This window comes from Nymphaea colorata, chromosome 4 (genome assembly GCF_008831285.2).
Source record: "Nymphaea colorata isolate Beijing-Zhang1983 chromosome 4, ASM883128v2, whole genome shotgun sequence".
NCBI lineage: Eukaryota > Viridiplantae > Streptophyta > Magnoliopsida > Nymphaeales > Nymphaeaceae > Nymphaea > Nymphaea colorata.
In genome coordinates this window covers 12,301,106-12,319,291 of record NC_045141.1, presented here as the reverse complement: position 1 = coordinate 12,319,291, position 18,186 = coordinate 12,301,106, and the positions used below count along the sequence as shown (strand labels likewise).

The 18,186-nt window shown below is 37.7% G+C and overlaps 2 protein-coding genes across 2 annotated transcripts in view; both read right to left on the bottom strand.

The window, feature by feature from the left end:
• Positions 1 to 18,186, bottom strand: part of LOC116252727 (retrovirus-related Pol polyprotein from transposon RE1) — a 47,958-nt gene that overhangs the window by 9,955 nt on the left and 19,817 nt on the right. Inside the window, exons 5-8 of the mRNA XM_031627204.2 lie at positions 2,727 to 2,858; positions 2,531 to 2,651; positions 1,026 to 1,110; positions 846 to 955 (exon numbers count right to left, since the gene is read on the bottom strand). Coding sequence (XP_031483064.1) covers positions 846 to 955; positions 1,026 to 1,110; positions 2,531 to 2,651; positions 2,727 to 2,858 — 448 coding nt within the window. The remainder of the gene's footprint in view (positions 1 to 845; positions 956 to 1,025; positions 1,111 to 2,530; positions 2,652 to 2,726; positions 2,859 to 18,186) is intronic.
• LOC126409984 (protein bfr2-like) lies at positions 13,952 to 15,442 on the bottom strand. The gene is made up of 2 exons (XM_050077268.1): positions 14,854 to 15,442; positions 13,952 to 14,769 (listed from the first exon to the last, which is right to left on the bottom strand). Exons 1-2 carry the CDS (start codon positions 14,868 to 14,870, stop codon positions 14,487 to 14,489), a joined length of 300 nt encoding a protein of 99 aa, XP_049933225.1. The 5' UTR covers positions 14,871 to 15,442; the 3' UTR covers positions 13,952 to 14,486.

The following is an 18,186-nucleotide window of genomic DNA, read 5'->3' as shown; positions in this document are numbered from 1 at the left end:
TTCTAAATGTGTTGTTAATATATTATGGCTTATGAATGATGTGATGAGTTTTTTTTATATAGAACACATTTTTTCCAAAATTTCTTTGTTTTTCCTGATTTTACCAATTTTTTCTAATTTTTTTCTTTTAAAAAAAATTATGGATTAAAAAATTAGTTTATGATAAACTACGTTACGTTCATGATACGTTACGATATAGTGTATAGGTCGGCCCGACCAATACATGTTACGATACGTCTTTTACAACATTGCACATAGATATGTGACAATTGTCAAAATATCAAAATAACAACCATGTTTACATGGTGCAATTTTATTGTATGCTTTTGTTCATATATGCAGTATTAATATTCTTGTGATATCAATCTGCAGTTTATGAACTAAGATCTGATCCAATCCAACACTAAAACTAATTGTGAGTTCAGTCAGGATTTGATCACGCCCAAGCAGGTTTAATTGGACTAGATCTGCCGAGGCTTCTCATTCTACCCTTGGCATCATTTGGCTACAGAGATGCCATATGGATGTTCATAAAGTGCGCCATACTCCTGAAGAATATGACCAAGAAACAAATGGCCACTGTTTTAAGTTTTAACTAAAAAATTGACAAGGATTCAGATAAATCATACAGTGTAAAAGAGGAAGTTTGGACCTTTGAACTGCTTTGCAGCTAATATTTTACAAATCTTCATAGTAAACTTCATAAAGGGAAAGGAAAATTAAAGATTTTGAAGCACCAAAAGCTTTCAAAACAAGAAATATGCCTCACAGTTCATGTAGTCAAGCAAAAACCTCCAAAATTCAAATTGTGTGAAAAGAAAACACAAATCACCCAAAATTATTACCTTTATGTCAGATATAGCTTGTGCAATGCTCTCTTTAGGGTTTAAATAGGTGGAAGCATAAACACTCCCAGAAAAGACTAGAAGGCCAGCAATCTCACTTCCACTGCATGCTTTAAGAACCAAAATGCATAAACATTGTATGAAGTGCATGGAAATAAATACATCAGTTCGTTAGTATACCATCAGTGAGTCTGCCATTCATAAATGGTAGAAGCAACTCAACTTCATGCATACCGTCTGATGAACATGTCTGACCATCATATATCTGCAGAAGTATTTGGTAAATCAGGAAAGAAAAATATCATTAAAAAGTTTCTGCATTTCTATTCATTTCGCATCAGATAATCTATAATTGCTTATATTCCAAGCCATGTTAATGCAAGTTATTTTAACTCAAGAAGAACAGCAACCTTACCTGGAAGTATATATAAAAAATTTAATCTAATTTAAGTATTAAAGAAATTGTCCACAAAAAAGAACAGTAATTGGATCAGAAAACATGAGAATATACATGCGGTGTATCAGATGGTTTTATTTCACAGAAAAGGGTAATTACGAGCTCCAAGGAAGTTGAAGATATTTCACACTTTTCACATTATCACTACCTTTCACAAGCAAATACATAAAGTGGCATTAGAAAAGCAAGCAAAAATTTTTACAAATACATAAATTGGCATTATAAAAGCAGGCAAAAAGTTTTTTAATTTCTTTAAATCTATTTAGGGTTTGCACAAAGTTCAAATTTGAGTACAGTATATTATACAAGCCCATCCGGAATCTTAAATAAAATAACAAGAAAATCAAATACTGGAACTAGTTGTAACTTCCTGAACCAAATTTGAATTGAGTACCTGGTCTAGCAGATCCTAGCCCACTGCCCACCCCTTTAGCCAACTTCAATTTCACATACACAAATGATAGATGTGAAACCAGTCCCAAAATGGGAATGGATTTTCTAGTGCCTCTCTTCTCAACTAATCCTACGGTGGAGAGGATGGTTGTGAAATGAAAAAATGAAAAAGAATAAGGAAGAGGGTGAGAGGAAAAAGGGTTGGAAAAAACAAACCTAAAATGGGACTGGTTGAATCAAACCAGTTCCAAAATGTGACTGATTTTCAAGACCCTTTTCCTCTCCACCAATCCTAGGTTGAAGAGGATGGTTGTGAAATGAAAAAAAGAAAAAAAATAACGGAGAGTGAGTGGAAAAGGAGGTTGGAAAAAACATCTCAAAATGGAATTGGTTGAACCTTAGATACTATAGACTTTCTCTGATTCCCACATTTCGGATACTACAAGCTGTTGCCCTTAAAAAAACATGCACCATCAAGTGGTAGACCCAGAATACAAAATTTGTCATGGCTCAAATCCAAATTTACTGACCAGACCAAAAGTTAGCTTAGTATCAGATCTTGAGGCTTCCTACTCGCCCTATAGGTAGCTTTTATTTACATTTTACAATTGTAAGGACTATCAACTAGACATAAAAGTAGTATAGGAACTTAAGTACACAATCTGTCAGTACTTATCAAAGTCTTAGCTATGCAGTTGTTCCTACTCATTCCCACACTTGGGATGTTACACTACTTCTCAGTTTAATTCACTTCATCTAGCTTTCTAGAAAAACTTTTTTTCCTTTAATACAAAGATAGAATAAAACAAAAGGGAAAAGGATTTCTAAGGTTCACCAGATTTCCATCAACTAATGCCTGTGCATCCTTCAATACTGCAGCATGCCGAGTAATTCCTTTGTGGATAGCATCCTTACATGTGTTTTGGTTTGATGCATCTTTGTAGGATAACGGTATTCTGGAGGAAGAGAGAATTACCTTTGGCAGACAAGAAATATCCTAGTTAGCCAAATAACTAGGAGAAATGCCTTACCTCATTTCAAAATTGTAAACACATCTAAAAGCTTGAAGGCCTGACAATATTTTCCCAGTCTTAAAATCACAAGGATGAAAACTAGTTGATGCAAAACTTGAAGAACTTAATATGCAATTTCGACAAGACCACCTGCACAAATCTCTAATTAGAAGGGCACATGACAAGTGAAAACTAATAGAAAGAACATCCTCGAAGATCATGAAGCAGAATAAGCCCTCACAGAACCAGAACCAATTTTAGCATTTAAAAAGAAGTAAATAGATCGAGCAGCAAAAGCAAGTCCACAACAATGTCAAGAAAAAGTAAAGGGAAAGAAAAGTCCATATGGAAACATGGCATCAACTATTATAAATTTGACAATAATCGACATCCATTGCATGCCAAATTACACAACAATAGGAGGAAATAGCAGAAAACAGCATCCTGTGATTGGAAATAGAACCATTTAAAGCCTTGATCTCTGTTTCAAGAACAAGCTCATATTGCTGTCAGAGTGAAGAACATGATTCCCTGAAAGCTGGTCAATCAAACTGTTTTCATAGGAAAAGTACTACTACACGCAATGCCCTTGAATTACCAAAATGTACAGAATGATGAACCAAAAAGTGAAAAATTTTCTCTCTGAAGGCAATGTAGAGAACTAAATTTCAAAAGTTATCTGCTGCAACCATTTGCAATAGTTGGTGCAAACACCTAAATCATATATATCTGTGTGTGTGTGAGTGTGATTGTCACAACTATCAATATCGGGCTCTATTAACAAGAATTTTCTTGGGCACTAATTAGAAAGTTCATTTTTTCTCAGGAAAGTCTAGGGAATTAACCAAATAAAAAACATAAACATAACAGAAGAATTATTAAATTTTTAGTTTTGTATTAATTTTCTACAAAAATAACAGATAGCAATTTGAAATAGTAATTAATATGTCAAAACTCAAACGGAACCAACAAAAATTAAAATGATATCAAAAATTCTGAAAAAGTCAATAAACTAACAATCATCTTTTCAAGTTGGCAGTTTCATAATACAACATAGCATAATCATACAGACACAACACACAAAGAGAGAGAGAGAGTGTTGTGGCACTTTGCCTGTCCTTTTTTGAACCATCAATGGTGTTAAAATTCTTGAATCAAACTGCTTCTTGTTGGTCAAAGTTTAATCTTGTCTACTTTATTGTAATGTGTTTTAGCCTGTTTTACTGTTTTACCCTTTGTAAGTGAGGGCAGTTAGGTACTTTATCTCTTTTTCTGTCTCTTAAGTTAGGGTTTCGGCCCTTAGAAACAGTACGGTTCTTAGTTTGACTGTATTTAGTTGGCTGCTGCTGCAGCCATGTCAATAACCAAATCTGGTTTGTTTACTCCCAACTTGTCCTGGGAGTAAACTTCATATTAATGATGTTTATCATATTCCTTCACTTGCCATGAACCTAATTTCCGTACGTCAAATTACAAAAATACTATATTGTCATCTTCTTTCCAGTGGATTGTGTTGTGCACTACGTGACATGGGTACGTGGGTTTAACCCACGTACCTGCTCCGGTATCCCCGTACATGGATTCGTGTACGGCAAAGCATCGGGTACGGGTTGGATCGGGTCTGGTTAGACCTGATCTGAACCAAAAAAATTGTTCGATTTTATACCGAACTGAAGTCGAGCTCTACAACCTCACCGGCGTTTTCTACAGCAGAGCTTTACCGCAATTATGACTGGCGGTGACAACGATAACATCAGGCAACCCACGGCAATGTCTAGTGGTGTCTGGCGGCAGCCAGGTAAGTGTTTTTTTCTTTTCGATATTACAACTTAGGGATTCATGTTCTTGATTTGGGTTTTTTTCTTTTTGATTTGGGGTTTTTTTGTTTGAAAATCGGATGGTTAATCCGTCGATCTTGAGCCTTAAGTCTTGTTCAATGCTATGGCTGATGGATTTAGCAAACTTTAAAATGTTGCCTGATCTTCCATATAACCAACGGGGGAATCATGCGCTAGATCTCTAGAAATGTGATCAGTTGTGTCTAGACCTGCATTCTTCGCAGTCTATTTGCAGGTTACAGTCTTGCCCGATTCTTTAGAGTCTATCTGCAAGTTATTGTAACGCTCAGCCTTTTTGCAGGACGGGTCGGGTCAGGGTCCAGACCCGGACCCGAGCTCCATGCGCGTTAGGAGCCCCGACGCCGCAGCCCGTCTCCCCTTCCTTGTTTCCTTCTTCTCCCTCGTTTCCCCTCTTCGTCTCTCCCTCACCCACGACCGGAACTCAGCGAAGCAGAAGAAGGCGGCGGTGACGGCGACGGCGGCAGCTCGCGGGTAAGCTCCCTCTCTCACCCTCTCTGCCTGTTTTTCCCCTCCTTTCCTGCGCATCCCTCCCTCTCTACAACGCTCTCTCTCCTCCCACACGCTGTCCCTCTCCTCTTTGCCCGAGCTCTCTTCCCTTCTTCTCTCGCCTCCTTCTCCCTTCTCCCTCGCTTGCTCCTCCTTCCTCTTCTTTCTTCTCCTCCTCCTTCCCATGCAGACCCTTCCCTCACCGTCCGAACCCTACCCCTTTGTCTGTCTCCCATCTCTGTCGACGTTTTCTCCCTGCTCTTTCTCAGTTCTCAGCCTCCCCCAATCGAACCAATATTTTAGCCGAACTCCTCCTCTTGAGCACATTCTTGCTTGTTCTCTTTAGTTGTGGCTGTTGGATTGGAATTTCAGTTTGAGGGTGCATCATTCTCTTTGTAACAGTGAATAGAAGGCACTGGTGGTGGCGGCTTGGCACGATTTCTGCCATTTGGGGACCGACTGTATGCTTGAGGTGACTGTTTGAGGCATCACAGCAGTTTGGACGCTTAGATTGGGGTGAGCAAAGCCTATTTGAGCTTAGATTATTGGATATTATATAGTAGAGCATGTATAATTATTGCTTGAGCATGTTAGAGTTTAGAATTGATGATTTGGGACGCATGTTAGAGATTTTGTTTTTGGGGAAAGTTTAGGATTATGATGAAGAAGTGTTGATTCATGCCTCTGATGATCATTTAAGCAAGTTAATTTGTGAAGCAATAGAGAAGCATGGTTAGGATTGTGATGTTGTGGAGAAGTGTAGGACCGTCTTTGTGAACGCTTGGGAGCGTCTTTGTCGACGTGGGTAGTATGTATGGGAAGGAAGAGGGGTACATGTTGGGAAGACACCTTCACTAAGGAAGCAAGAGAAAAATGGATTAGTGATTGATTCAAATCGATGGTGCGAAGCTTAAGCCTCTGGTGGTGACCACTAGGATTGAGGAGAGACCCTCTTGAGGGCTTTGTGGGTCGACACTACCTGTCGACACCCTCTTGAGGCGACGACACGTGCCTCAAGGATTTTATTTTGTATTTGTTCGTTTTTGTTTGATTTGTGTAGGTATCTAGTAGAAACCTTATTCTTGTTTATGTTTGCAGGTGCACCGGGCACATCCCGTCGACCTTGAGTTCGAAGCTTGAGGCATTTTGAAGAATTTGGTGAGCGCGCCACAGGTATGGCGACATTCCAGGCAAATCCCTGCCTGGGGCAAATGTGTGATTGTGTGCTCCTAGGATCAAGGGATCCTAGGATTGTGATGTTAATTGATTGACTGCTTTGTGAATGAGTATATGTATGTTGCTTATATGATATGCATGGGTTAGAAAGATTATTAGTTATTTGTTTTGAAAATGTTACGCATTGGCATGTGCATGCTAGAATTGATATCTGTTTAGAACAGATGAGGCGGGGTATCGAGTCGAGTGTCTCCTCGACCCCAATTGTGCATTAGAAAGCACCATAGAATGATAACTGCATAGGACAGCTACGAGCCAACCGCAGATCGAGACTACTCTCTGTGGATTGGCTAAGTTTTTCAAAGAGGTGATTGACGTGATTGATGTGAGGATTGATGTGATGATTGATATGAATGTGTACGTTGTTGCATATGCATTGCCATGGGCAACGATGCAAATGGATGAAATAAAGGGTAGTTGTACCCTACTGTATGACGGCTAGCAATGACTGTTACTGTATGTATAGACCTCGTGTGGAGGCATTGGGAGGTGTAAGTGCACTCGTAAGGTGTATTAACCTCATGTGCTAGCCATTCATCTTGTGAATGAGTAATGATAATGATAAAAAAAAAACGAAAGGATAAGAGATGAGAGGCCAGTGGGATGTGGCTATGTGTTTGGGAGACGTACCGTTCTCGCCACTGGTCTCGCCTGTCAGAGCGCAGGCGGTGCAAGGCCCCAGGGTTCTGTTGTGTGTTGTGCTTGGAGCGTTGGGCTCCTGCCTTCCCAACCTGGGTGTCTTAGGGAAAGCTGAGTATCTCACCTTGGACTTCACACATCCAAGGATGAGTGCTCTACCGCTGCAGCGGGTGAAATGGATCCATACTGTTATGGGCCACCACGGGGGTTGTTTCTCGGCTGTAGGCCGCCCGCGGTGTGCACGTGCCTGTGTTGCACTCACATGAACTGTTAATGCACTAAAGTTAATGAAAATGTAATGTGTTTGATAGAATGCATGTGACTGACGTATATGTGATTGATATGAATGCAAGTGTTATGTTTAAGCATGCTTCGCATGTGACTGATGTTGTGTTAGTGTGGCCATCAAGTGGCCTTTGAGTGTCGTACTCTGACACGACATGACGATAGATGGGTTGATATTTGTTTTTTAATTTGAGCCTTACTTGAGAGGGTTTGGCATTTTCCTGGCTTGTTGTCATACTGCGAAGGCTGAGCCTTCAGTTGTTTTCTTTTTCAGGTTTTGGCGGACCCGGTGCAACAGGTTGAGCAGATGGCTTCACTCACGTCCTACTGGGGAGGTTTTGGGATTGTCGTTTGTAGTGCCGGCACATCATGTTTTGGTTTTATTGATGTCTTCTTTTTGTTAGGCATCAATGTTATGATTTTGGGACATTTTGGTCATGCACATAGATGTGAATTTGTATGAAACAAAATGGTTATATAAATGAAAGTTCGCCCCATTGTTTTGAATTGCTTGGCTCATCATCTTTTTGAATTGTTGGGTAGTCACACCTCGATGCTTCATGTTTAGAAAAAAAAATTGTGGGTTAAAAGGTCGGGGTGTTACAGTTATAGTCATGCCCGATTCTTCAGAGTCTATCTGGAGTCACCAGTAGGCCTTCAATAGCAAGAAAAAGGAACCATGTAACATAGGTTTTGGGCGTTTTGCTCTCTCCAGTTATTCTACTGTAAATTTACAATTCTAAAAGTATAAGCATATCGGATGCATCATACATGTGATATTTGGAGTTCCAATTCTATTTTTGTGCGTGTTTGGTAACTTATTGACATATTCTTAGTATTGAACTATTGTGTATTGTTTTATTCCTTCAATTTTTTGTTCATTATATGTGTTTGCATCTTTTTATTATTTTTAATGTAGTATGGCGAAAAAAGGAAAAGGAGTCTCTCAACCTACTACAAGTTCAAATTGTGGATTTGGATTAGCTACATCTATTGCATAGGAAGACCGACCATTATGGTCATACGTAAAAATAAAAGGGAAAGCTCTTGGAAGTGGTGGAAATGTTGTTTTTGTTTGCTCTTTTTGTGGGATAAAGTTTAAGGCTGGGCATCGGGCCGGGCCGCCGCCTGGTACCCGGCCTGACTCAGGCCCGGGCTAGGAAAAAAGGGAACCGGGCCGGCCCGGGTCGGCCCAATAAGCCAGATTCGGGCCTGACAATTGATTTTTAAATTTTTTTTATTAATTTATAATATTTATATATATATTTATAATATTTTATTACAATTAATTATATTTATATATTATTTTATGTTAAAAAATATATTTTCAAATTTAATCGGGTCGGCCCGATGCCTAGGCTTAATAGATTTTAATGGATCATATACAAGAGCCATATCTCAACAATCGTTTCTTGCCACGACGTCTGCAGATGCTTCTACTGTTGTGATGGATTCTTCTTTATCTGCTGGTAGTACTTCCTGTATACCAGGTACCATGTGGATTGTTGATTCTAGGGCTTTGAAACACTTCTGTAGTCAGGCAGAGTAACCTGCTAACCTTCTGTCTGTTACTTAGTTGACGAATGATTTGAATTATAGAGCCATATCTAATCTCGGTTCATGCCTTTTTCAAGACTTGCAAAATGAGAAGACAATTGGTGGCGGTGGCCCTGAGCACAATGGAGTTTACATACTATCGGCAGTGTTGTACGTATCGTACGATACGACCCCGTATCGTACGATACGTACCGTATCGTTTTTAAAAAACGGTACGATACACCCCCCGTATCGTAAATAAGGGGTGTATCGTTCTTGTATCGTACGTATCGTGCGATACAGGGCCCGTATCATACGATACGGGGCGATACACCCCGTATCGTACGATACGGGCTGATTTCGCGGAAACCCGCTTGAGACCTACTTATTTGGCTTCTTTTAAAAAAAAAGCCTTCGTTCTTCATTTCTCAAGCTCAGATACTGCCGTCAGGGAAGGCGATCATCCATTTTCACCATCAAAAAGTTGATTTACACCATGAAATCGAAGATTAAGGGGTCGAATTGTGCGTGGGTGGTTGATTTTCGTTGAGAGGAAAGGGGTTTTCTTCATTTCTTCTTCGTAACGTATGAAATCTCATGTTTTTACAATGTATTCATAATTTTTTACCGTATAATCGTAGATTGAAAGATTTTGAGTGTTTTTCATTAAGTTAAAAACAGGATTTCGTTTTTTTTTTTTTTTTAAGATATGGATCCCACATGGCAATGGTGCGAAAGGGTGAAGGAGAATAACCGCTTAAAACTCAAATTTAGCTTCTGTGAGAATACATTTTCAGGAGGGATTAGTAGAATGAAACACCATTTGGCAGGGACCTCCAAAGATGTGTCTCCTTGTGTTGGAGAACCAAACAAACCTTTGCCTCCATAAGTGTGTCAGCAATGTTTGGATATGCTTCATGTTTTACATCAAAAGAGAATACAAAAAGAAATTGAAGAGGCAGATGTAGGCTATAATGAGCCTTTGGAAGATGAAGAAGAAGAGGAAGAAGCTTATGAATGTGATCGTGAAGATGATAGCAGTCTAAGAACAAATTTGGAGACCTCAAGAGGTAGAGATCGTAGAGGAAAAGGGATCATGTATGAAGGAGGTCGATCTGGCGTAACGGGAAGGAAGAGAAGAGGCACAGCAGATAGGGCCAGGCGTAGTATGCGACTACCTAGTGGTAGAGTTCCCACTAGTAGGTCTAGTGTTGCCTCTATTAAGAGCTTTTTCCCTTCATATACTAGCCCAGGTGGTCAGCCGTAGATTCGTGCTGCTATGACATCTAAAGATATGCTATATCAAGCACAAAAGATGGTACGGAAATGGTTTTATGATGCATGTATTCCATTTAATGCAGCTAATTCTTTTCAATTCCAAGCCATGGCAGATACAATTGCTTCTATAAGCCCCGGATTCAAAATGTCATCATATCATCAGTTGAGTGGTAAAATTCTTCAAGATACAGTGAAAGAAGTGTTTGAACATTGCGATCAATTGAAATTATCTTAGAAAGAAACAGGTTGCTCCATTATGTCAGATGGATGGACTCATACATGGTCAAAAACACTTGTAAATTTTCCTGTTTATTGCCCTAACGGTACAATGTTCTTGAAATCTCGACTTCTCTTATGTTCCTAAGACTGTTGAGATTTTGTTCAATGTTTTTGATAATGTCGTACAAGAAGTTGGACCTGCAAACATTGTACAGTTTATTACAGATAATGTTGCAAATTATAGAGCTGCAGGAGATTTGTTATTTCAAAAGTATGGAACATTCTTTTGGAGTCCATGTGCCACTAATTGTGTTAATCTTATGCTTCAAGATCTTAATGAGATGCATGATATGAAATCAGCCATTGACCAATGTCAAGAGGTAACAAAATTTATCTATAATCATGCATATGTATTGAGTTTGATGAGAAAATTTACAAAAGGAGTTGAACTGATACGACCTGCACAAACTAGATTTGCCACAAATGTATTGACTGTGCAGAGTGTCGTGAAACAAAGAACTCCTTTGAGGCAGATGTTCGCTAGTGAAGAATGGGCTGCATATCCACATGCTCATAAAAGAAATGCTTCTTTAGTTGTGGATATCATATTTAATAACGAATTTTGATAATCATGTGTGAAGCTATTGAAAGTTTGTGTTCCATTAGTGAAAGTCCTCAGGTTAGCTAACAGCGAGGATAGGCCTTCCATAGGGTAGTCATATGAGGCCATGGATAAAGCAAAAGAGGCAATTCGAGACAACTTAAAAGGAAAGAAAAAGTTATATATGCCCATATGGAAGATGATAGATAAAAGGTGGACTGGACAGCTTCATCAACCTCTTCATGCAGCAACTTACTATCTAAATCCTGCAATTAGATTTTCTCTTACATTTAAGAAGGACAGAGAAGTCTTAAGTGGTTTGTTGGATTGTATTAACGTGTTAGTGGCAGATTCTAGAGAACAAGATGCCGACAGCAATGAGTTAGATCTATATGATACTTGTTATCAGGGCATGGGACAACCTGTCGCCGTTCGAGCCAGGACAACCATGCGTCCAGGTAAATACATAGAAATGTTTAATTTACTTTGCATTTGTTACATTTGATTCTTTTAGAACTTTCACATTGATTTGTTATAACGTTATATTTTTGTTTAGATTTGTGGTGGAATAGATATGGGTTTGATTGTCCAAACCTAGCACGTTTTGCAATCAAAGTCCTCAGCCAGACATGCAGTGCTAGTGGATGCGAAAGGAACTAGAGTGTGTTCCAACATATCCATAGCAAAAAAAGGAATAGGCTCGAACATAAAAGGTTGAATGACCTTGTCTTTGTTCGATATAATATGAGGTTGAAACAAAGGTAATATAGCTTAATGTTTACATTTTTTGTACAATATATTTATATGAAATTATATATTAACAAGTTTTCTCTTATGTAACGTAGAGAATTACAAAAAACATCAACAAGGAAGCACACATCTCAGTTTGATCCTATCAGCTTGGAAAACTCTGACGATCTGGAGCCATGGATTGAGGAAGAACCGGCTACAATATTTGATGATGAAGATCTTGAATGCTTCAACCTTGAAGCTGAAGCAACAGAAGGCTTTGTTGATGAAGGAGAGTCTGCTAGTGCTATTGCTGGTGTTGAATATGTTGGTGAGGATCTTCCAATTCTTGACGATGAAGATGAAGAAGAAGATGAAGATGAAGATGATGAAGATTATGAATGATGAATCATTATATGTATCGAACCACTTAAGAGTTATCTATGGTTGTTGAACACTTGAATGTTGTATGACTTTATCACTTTATGGCTTATGCTTTGTTGATTGAAATTGAATGATATTGTTATGAATTTTGATGTCTATGAAGTATGAATGATGAACCGTGAACGCGTAAGTTTATAGCATTTAGCAATAATAAGTCTATCATTATCTAAAACATGTTTTCTATGAAGAATTTATTATTTTTAATTTTTCCTGATTTTTTTTATGAATTTTCCGATTTTTTTTATTTTTTCTGATTTGTTATTATTATTTTAAAAAAATTTACGATATGGTTACGATACGTTACGATACGGCGTATCTTAAAGCCCAACCGATACGCCTTACGATACGCATTTTACAACATTGATTATATGTCGAACCACTTAAGAGTTATGAATCTATGGTTGTTGAACACTTGAATGTTTTATCACTTTATGACTTATGCTTTGTTGATTGAAATTGAATGATATTGTTATGAATTTTGATGTCTATAAAGTATGAATGATGAACCGTGAACGCGTAAGTTTATAGCATTTAGCAATAATAAGTCTATCATTATCTTAAACATGTTTTCTATGAAGAATTTATTATTTTTAATTTTTTCTGATTTTTTATGAATTTTCTGATTTTTTTTTAAATTTTTTTCTGATTTATTATTATTATTTAAAAAAAAATTACGATACGGTTACGATACGGCGTATCTTAAAGCCCGACCGATACGCCTTACGATACGCGTTTTACAACAATGGCATCTCCAACTAAGTCATCCATCATTGTCCATGGTGTCCTCCCTAATATTTTTGTGTATGAATCATTTTAGTGTGAGGTTTGTCAGTTGGGCAAACACACTAGAAGTCTAGAAGTAGTTTCCCTTCCAGTATTAGCTCGTTTAGTCATGTTTTTTATCTTATTCATGTTGATGTTTGGAGGCCTAGCCGGATTGTAAGCCGGGCCAAGTTTAAGTATTATGTTGTTATTGTTGATGATTTTTCTCGTCTTAGTTGGATGTTGTTAAAAGACAAGTCTGAAGTTATTTGTTTTCTTCAAAATTTCATTATTGAAATAAAGACTCAGTTTGGTTCCATTGTAAAAAACATTCGCACTGATAATGTTCTTGAGTTTAAAATACATGCGGCACTTTTACACCAAATACAGAATTTTCCCTCAATTTACATGTCCTCATAGTTCTCAACAAAATGTTATTGCCGAATGTAAACATCATCAGTTACTTGATATGGTTCGTACTCTTATATTACATAGTTGTGTTCCGGCTGAATTTTGAGGTAATGCTATTCTCACTGCATGTTGTTTGATTAACCGTCTTTCGTCATCGTCTATTGGCAATCAAATTCCTATTCAATTTCTCTATCTAGATGTTTTCTCTTCCACCCAAAGTGTTTGGGTGCACGGTCTTTGTTTACATCCTTGGCCCTAATAGAGACAAACTTGGTACCCAATCAATTAAATGTGTTTTCATTGGCTACTCGAAACACCAAATGGTTATATTTGCTTTGACTCTCATGCTAATAAGTAGTACATCAGTGCGGATGTTAGATTCTCTGAGTCACGCCCTTATTTTCAATCTACTTCACCGCTATCAGACATGCCGTAGTCTATTCCTTTACATATACCAACATTTGTGATTCTCCTCCAGGTGTCAGCAGATTCTAAGATCCCCCACTGGTTTACACCCACCGACATGCTTCTGCTCATGACTGCCCACCAGTTGCTTGTTATAAAAAGTGTATCGTAAGCCGTATTGGTCTGGCTTTAAGATACATCGTATCGTAAAATATCATACTGTATCGTAATTTAAAAAAATTGTAATAAATCAGAAAAAATTGAAAAAAAATCGAAAAATTCAAAAAAAAATCAGTAAAAAAAAATAATAAGTTCTTAATGATAGACTTATTATTACCATAAAGTTACGCGTTCATCATTCGTAGACATGAAAATTCATAACAATATGTCAATATCATTCTACAAAGCACAAGTCATAAAATTCATAAGTCTATGAGATACCACCTATGTCACAATGGTACGCCCAATTGGGGGCGTACCATGTACTGGTACGCCGGTACGGTGGTACGGCTCGGTACGTTTGAATCTGGATCCGGGTCGGATCCAGATCCAAACTACATTATAACTAAAAAAAGTCAAAAAAATTACTTATTCTTCATTTTTTTTGTTTTTTTTATACTTTAACATAAGAAGTCTCATTAACAAGATAAAACATTGATAATTTATTCATTATGAGCCTCTTTTTATTGACATTTTTGTTACAACTTGTGGTTTAATTATATATAATAATTATTTTTTTGAATTAATTATATATAATAGTCGCCGTACCCATACCACTATTTTAAAAAATGCCGTACCCGTACCCGTACCCGTATCCGTACCCATACCGGTACCATTGTGACATAGGATACCACATAAAATTCATAAGTCTATGAGATACCATAAGTCTCATTCATAATCTTCATCATCTTCATTCTCATCCTCATCTCCATCTTCTTCTTCATCTTCATCTCCATGAATTTGAAGATCCTCAGCAACATATTCAGCAGGCTCTCCTTCATCAACAAATTCTTCTCTTGCTTCAGCTTCAAGGTTGAAGCATTGAAGATTTTCATCATCAAATATTGTAGTTGGTTCTTCCTCAATCCATGGCTCTAGATCTTCAAAATTTTCCAAGCTGATAGGATCAAACTGAGATGTGTGCTTCCTTGCTGATGCTTTTTGTAATTGTCTATATTAAATAAGAGAAAACTTGTTAATATATAATTATATATAAATATATTGTAAAACAAATGTAAATATTAAGCTAGATTACCTTTGTTTCAACCTCATATTATATCGAACAAAGACTAGGTCATTCAACCTTTTATGTTCGAGCCTATTCTTTTTCTTGTTGTGGATATGTTGAAAAACACTCCAATTTCTTTCGCATCCACTAGCACTACATGGCTGAAGACTTTAATTGCAAAACGTGCTAGGTTTGGACAATTAATCCCAAACCTATTCTACCACAAATCTAAAAAAAAATAAAACAAATTTCATGTAAAAGTTAAAACAACATAGAAGAATCAAATGTAACAAATGCAAAGTAAATTAAAAATTTCTATGTATTTACGCGAATGCATGGTTGTCCTAGCTCGAACGGCACCTGGTTCGACCATGTCCCCAAAACAACTATCATATAGATCCAACTCATTGTGCACAACATCTTGTTCTCTAAAATTTGCCGCTAACACTGAAATACAATTTAACAAACCATGTGTGACTTCTCTGTCCTTCTTAAATGTAGTAGAAAATCTAATTGCAGGATTTAGATAGTAAGTTGTTGCATTGTGTGGTTGATGAAGTTGTCGAGTCCACCTTTTATCTATAATCTTCCATATGGGCATATATAATTTTTTCTTCCCTTTCAAGTTGTCTCGAATTGCCTCTTTTGATATATCCATAGCCTCATATAAATACCCTATGGAAGGACTACCTCGTTGTCAACTAACCTGAGGACTTTCACTAATGGAACACAGACCTTAAATAGCTTCACACATGATTCCCAAAATTCGTTATTAAATATAATATCAAAAACTAAACAAGAATTTCTTTTATGAGCATGTGGATATGCAGCTCATTCTTCACTAGAGAACATCTGCCTCAATGGAGTTCTTTGTTTCACTATACTTTGCACAACCAATACATTTGTGGCAAATCTAGTTTGTGCAGGTCCGTATTAATTGAACTCCTTTTGTAAATTTTCTCATCAAACTCAATACATATGCATGATTATAGATAAATTTTGTAACCTCTTGGCATTGGTCAACAGTTGATTTCACATTATGCATCTCACTAAGATCTTGAAACATTAGATTAACACAATGAGTGACACATGGACTCCAATAAAATGTTCTATACTTTCGAGATAATATATCCCTGCAGCTCTATAATTTGCAGCATTATCTGTAATAAACTGTACAATGTTGGCAGGTCCAACTTCTTGTACGACATTATAAAAAACATTGAACAAAACCTCTGCAGTCTCAGGAACACCAAACAAATCAAAAAATTTCAAGAACATTGTACCTTTAGGGCAATAAACAAGAAAATCCACAAGTGTTCTTGACCGTGTATCAGTTCATCCATCTGACATAATAGAGCAACTTGTTTCCTTCTAGCATAATTTCAACTGATCGCAATATTCAGTTACTTTTTTCACTGTAGCTTCAAAAAATTTGCCTCTCACCTGATAATATGATGACATTTTGAATTCATGGCCTATAGATGCAATTGCATCTACCATGGCTTGGAACTTAAAGGAATTAGCTGCATTAAAGGGAATACACGCATCATAAAACCATTCACATACCGTCAGTTGTGCTGATGTAACATATCTTTAGATGTCATAGTAGCACGAATCTACGGGTGACCACCTGGGCCAGTATATGGAGGGAAAAAGCTCCTAATTGAACCAACACTAGACCTACCAGTAGGAACTCTACCACTAAGTGGTCGGTGACCACGTCTGGCCCTAATATCTAGTGTGCCTCTTCTCTTCCTTCCCGATGGGCCAGATTGACCTCCTTCATACATGATTCCTTTCCCTCTACCTCTTAAGCTATCCAAATTTGTTCTTAGACTGCTATCATATTCATCATCAACATTTTCATAAGTTTCTTCTTCTCTAACTTCCCAAGCTCATGCCTACATCTGCCTCTTCCATTTCTTTTTGTATCTTCCTTTGATGTAAAGCATTAAGCATATCTAAACATTGTTGACGCATAAATAGAGGCAAAGGTTTGTTTGGTATTCCAACGCATTGGGATACATCTTTGGAGGTCCCTGCCAAATGGTGTTTCATTCTAATAATTCCTCCTGAAAATGTATTCTCACAAAAGCTGCATTTGAGTTCTAACCGGTTACCCTCCTTCACCTTTTCGCACCATTGCCATGTAGGATCCATATCTTCACAAAAAAACGAAATCCCACGGTAAACTTAATGAAAAACAATCAAAATCTTTCAATATACGGTAAAATTATATAAATATATGGTAAAAACAAGAGATTTCATACCTTACAGAGAAGAAATCAAGAAAACCCCTTTCCTGCCAATGAGAATCAGCCACCCACGCACAAATCGATGATTTTATGGTGAAAATCGATGTTTTCACGATGAAAATTGATGATCTCCCTCCTTGGACGCACAATTCCCACGTTAGAAAAGAAGAACCCCCGGTCGTTTTAAAGAAACAACGAAAAAGGAGGCGTCAGACACCTCTTTTTAAAAATTAGCCTGTATCACACCGTATCGTACGATACGGGCCATGTATCGCACGATACGTGCGATACAAGAATGATACACCCCCCATTTACGATACAGGGGGTGTATCGTATCATAAATGGAAATGATACGATACGTATCGTATGATACATCCTCGTATCGTACGATATGTACAACATTGAACAATACTTAACCTCACTGATCCTCCTCCTCAGGATGCTTCTGAAATACCTTTGGACTTACCTATTGTCTTACGCAAAGGCAAACATCTTTGTACTCTTCATTCTATCTCTAAGCTTGTTTCTACTAATAGTGCTGGTGGTAGCTTGCAGGAGTTTGTGTCCACCTTGTCAGTGCATTCGGTTCCCTCTAGTCACCAGCAGGCATTACTTGACCCGATGTGGTAGAAAGCTATGCAGGATGAGATGGAGACTCTACTGCAATGAGGGACATGAGACTTGGTTGATCCCCCTTCTAATTATGATGTTGTTGGCTCCAAATGGGTCTTCACCATAAAGTATCCATTTTGATAGCTCAGTAGAGCGCTACAAAGCTCGTCTTGTAGCAAAAGGGTATACACAAACATATGGCGTTCATTTCTTTGAGACCTTCTCTCCTGTGGCCAGGTTGGGGACCATACGTCTTATTGTGTCAATTGTTGTGCATTATGATTGACCCTTATATCAGTTGAATGGCAAAAATGTTTTCTTGTATGGTGATCTCGACGAGACTGTTTATATGCAGTAGTTGGTTTTGAACGTCAGGGGGAGTGTGGTAAAGTATGCAGGTTGAAGAAAGCTATATATAGCTTGAAACAAAGTCCTCGTGCTTGGTTTCACAAAGTCTCAAAAGTTGTGTTAGAATGTGGCTTTAAGATGTCTA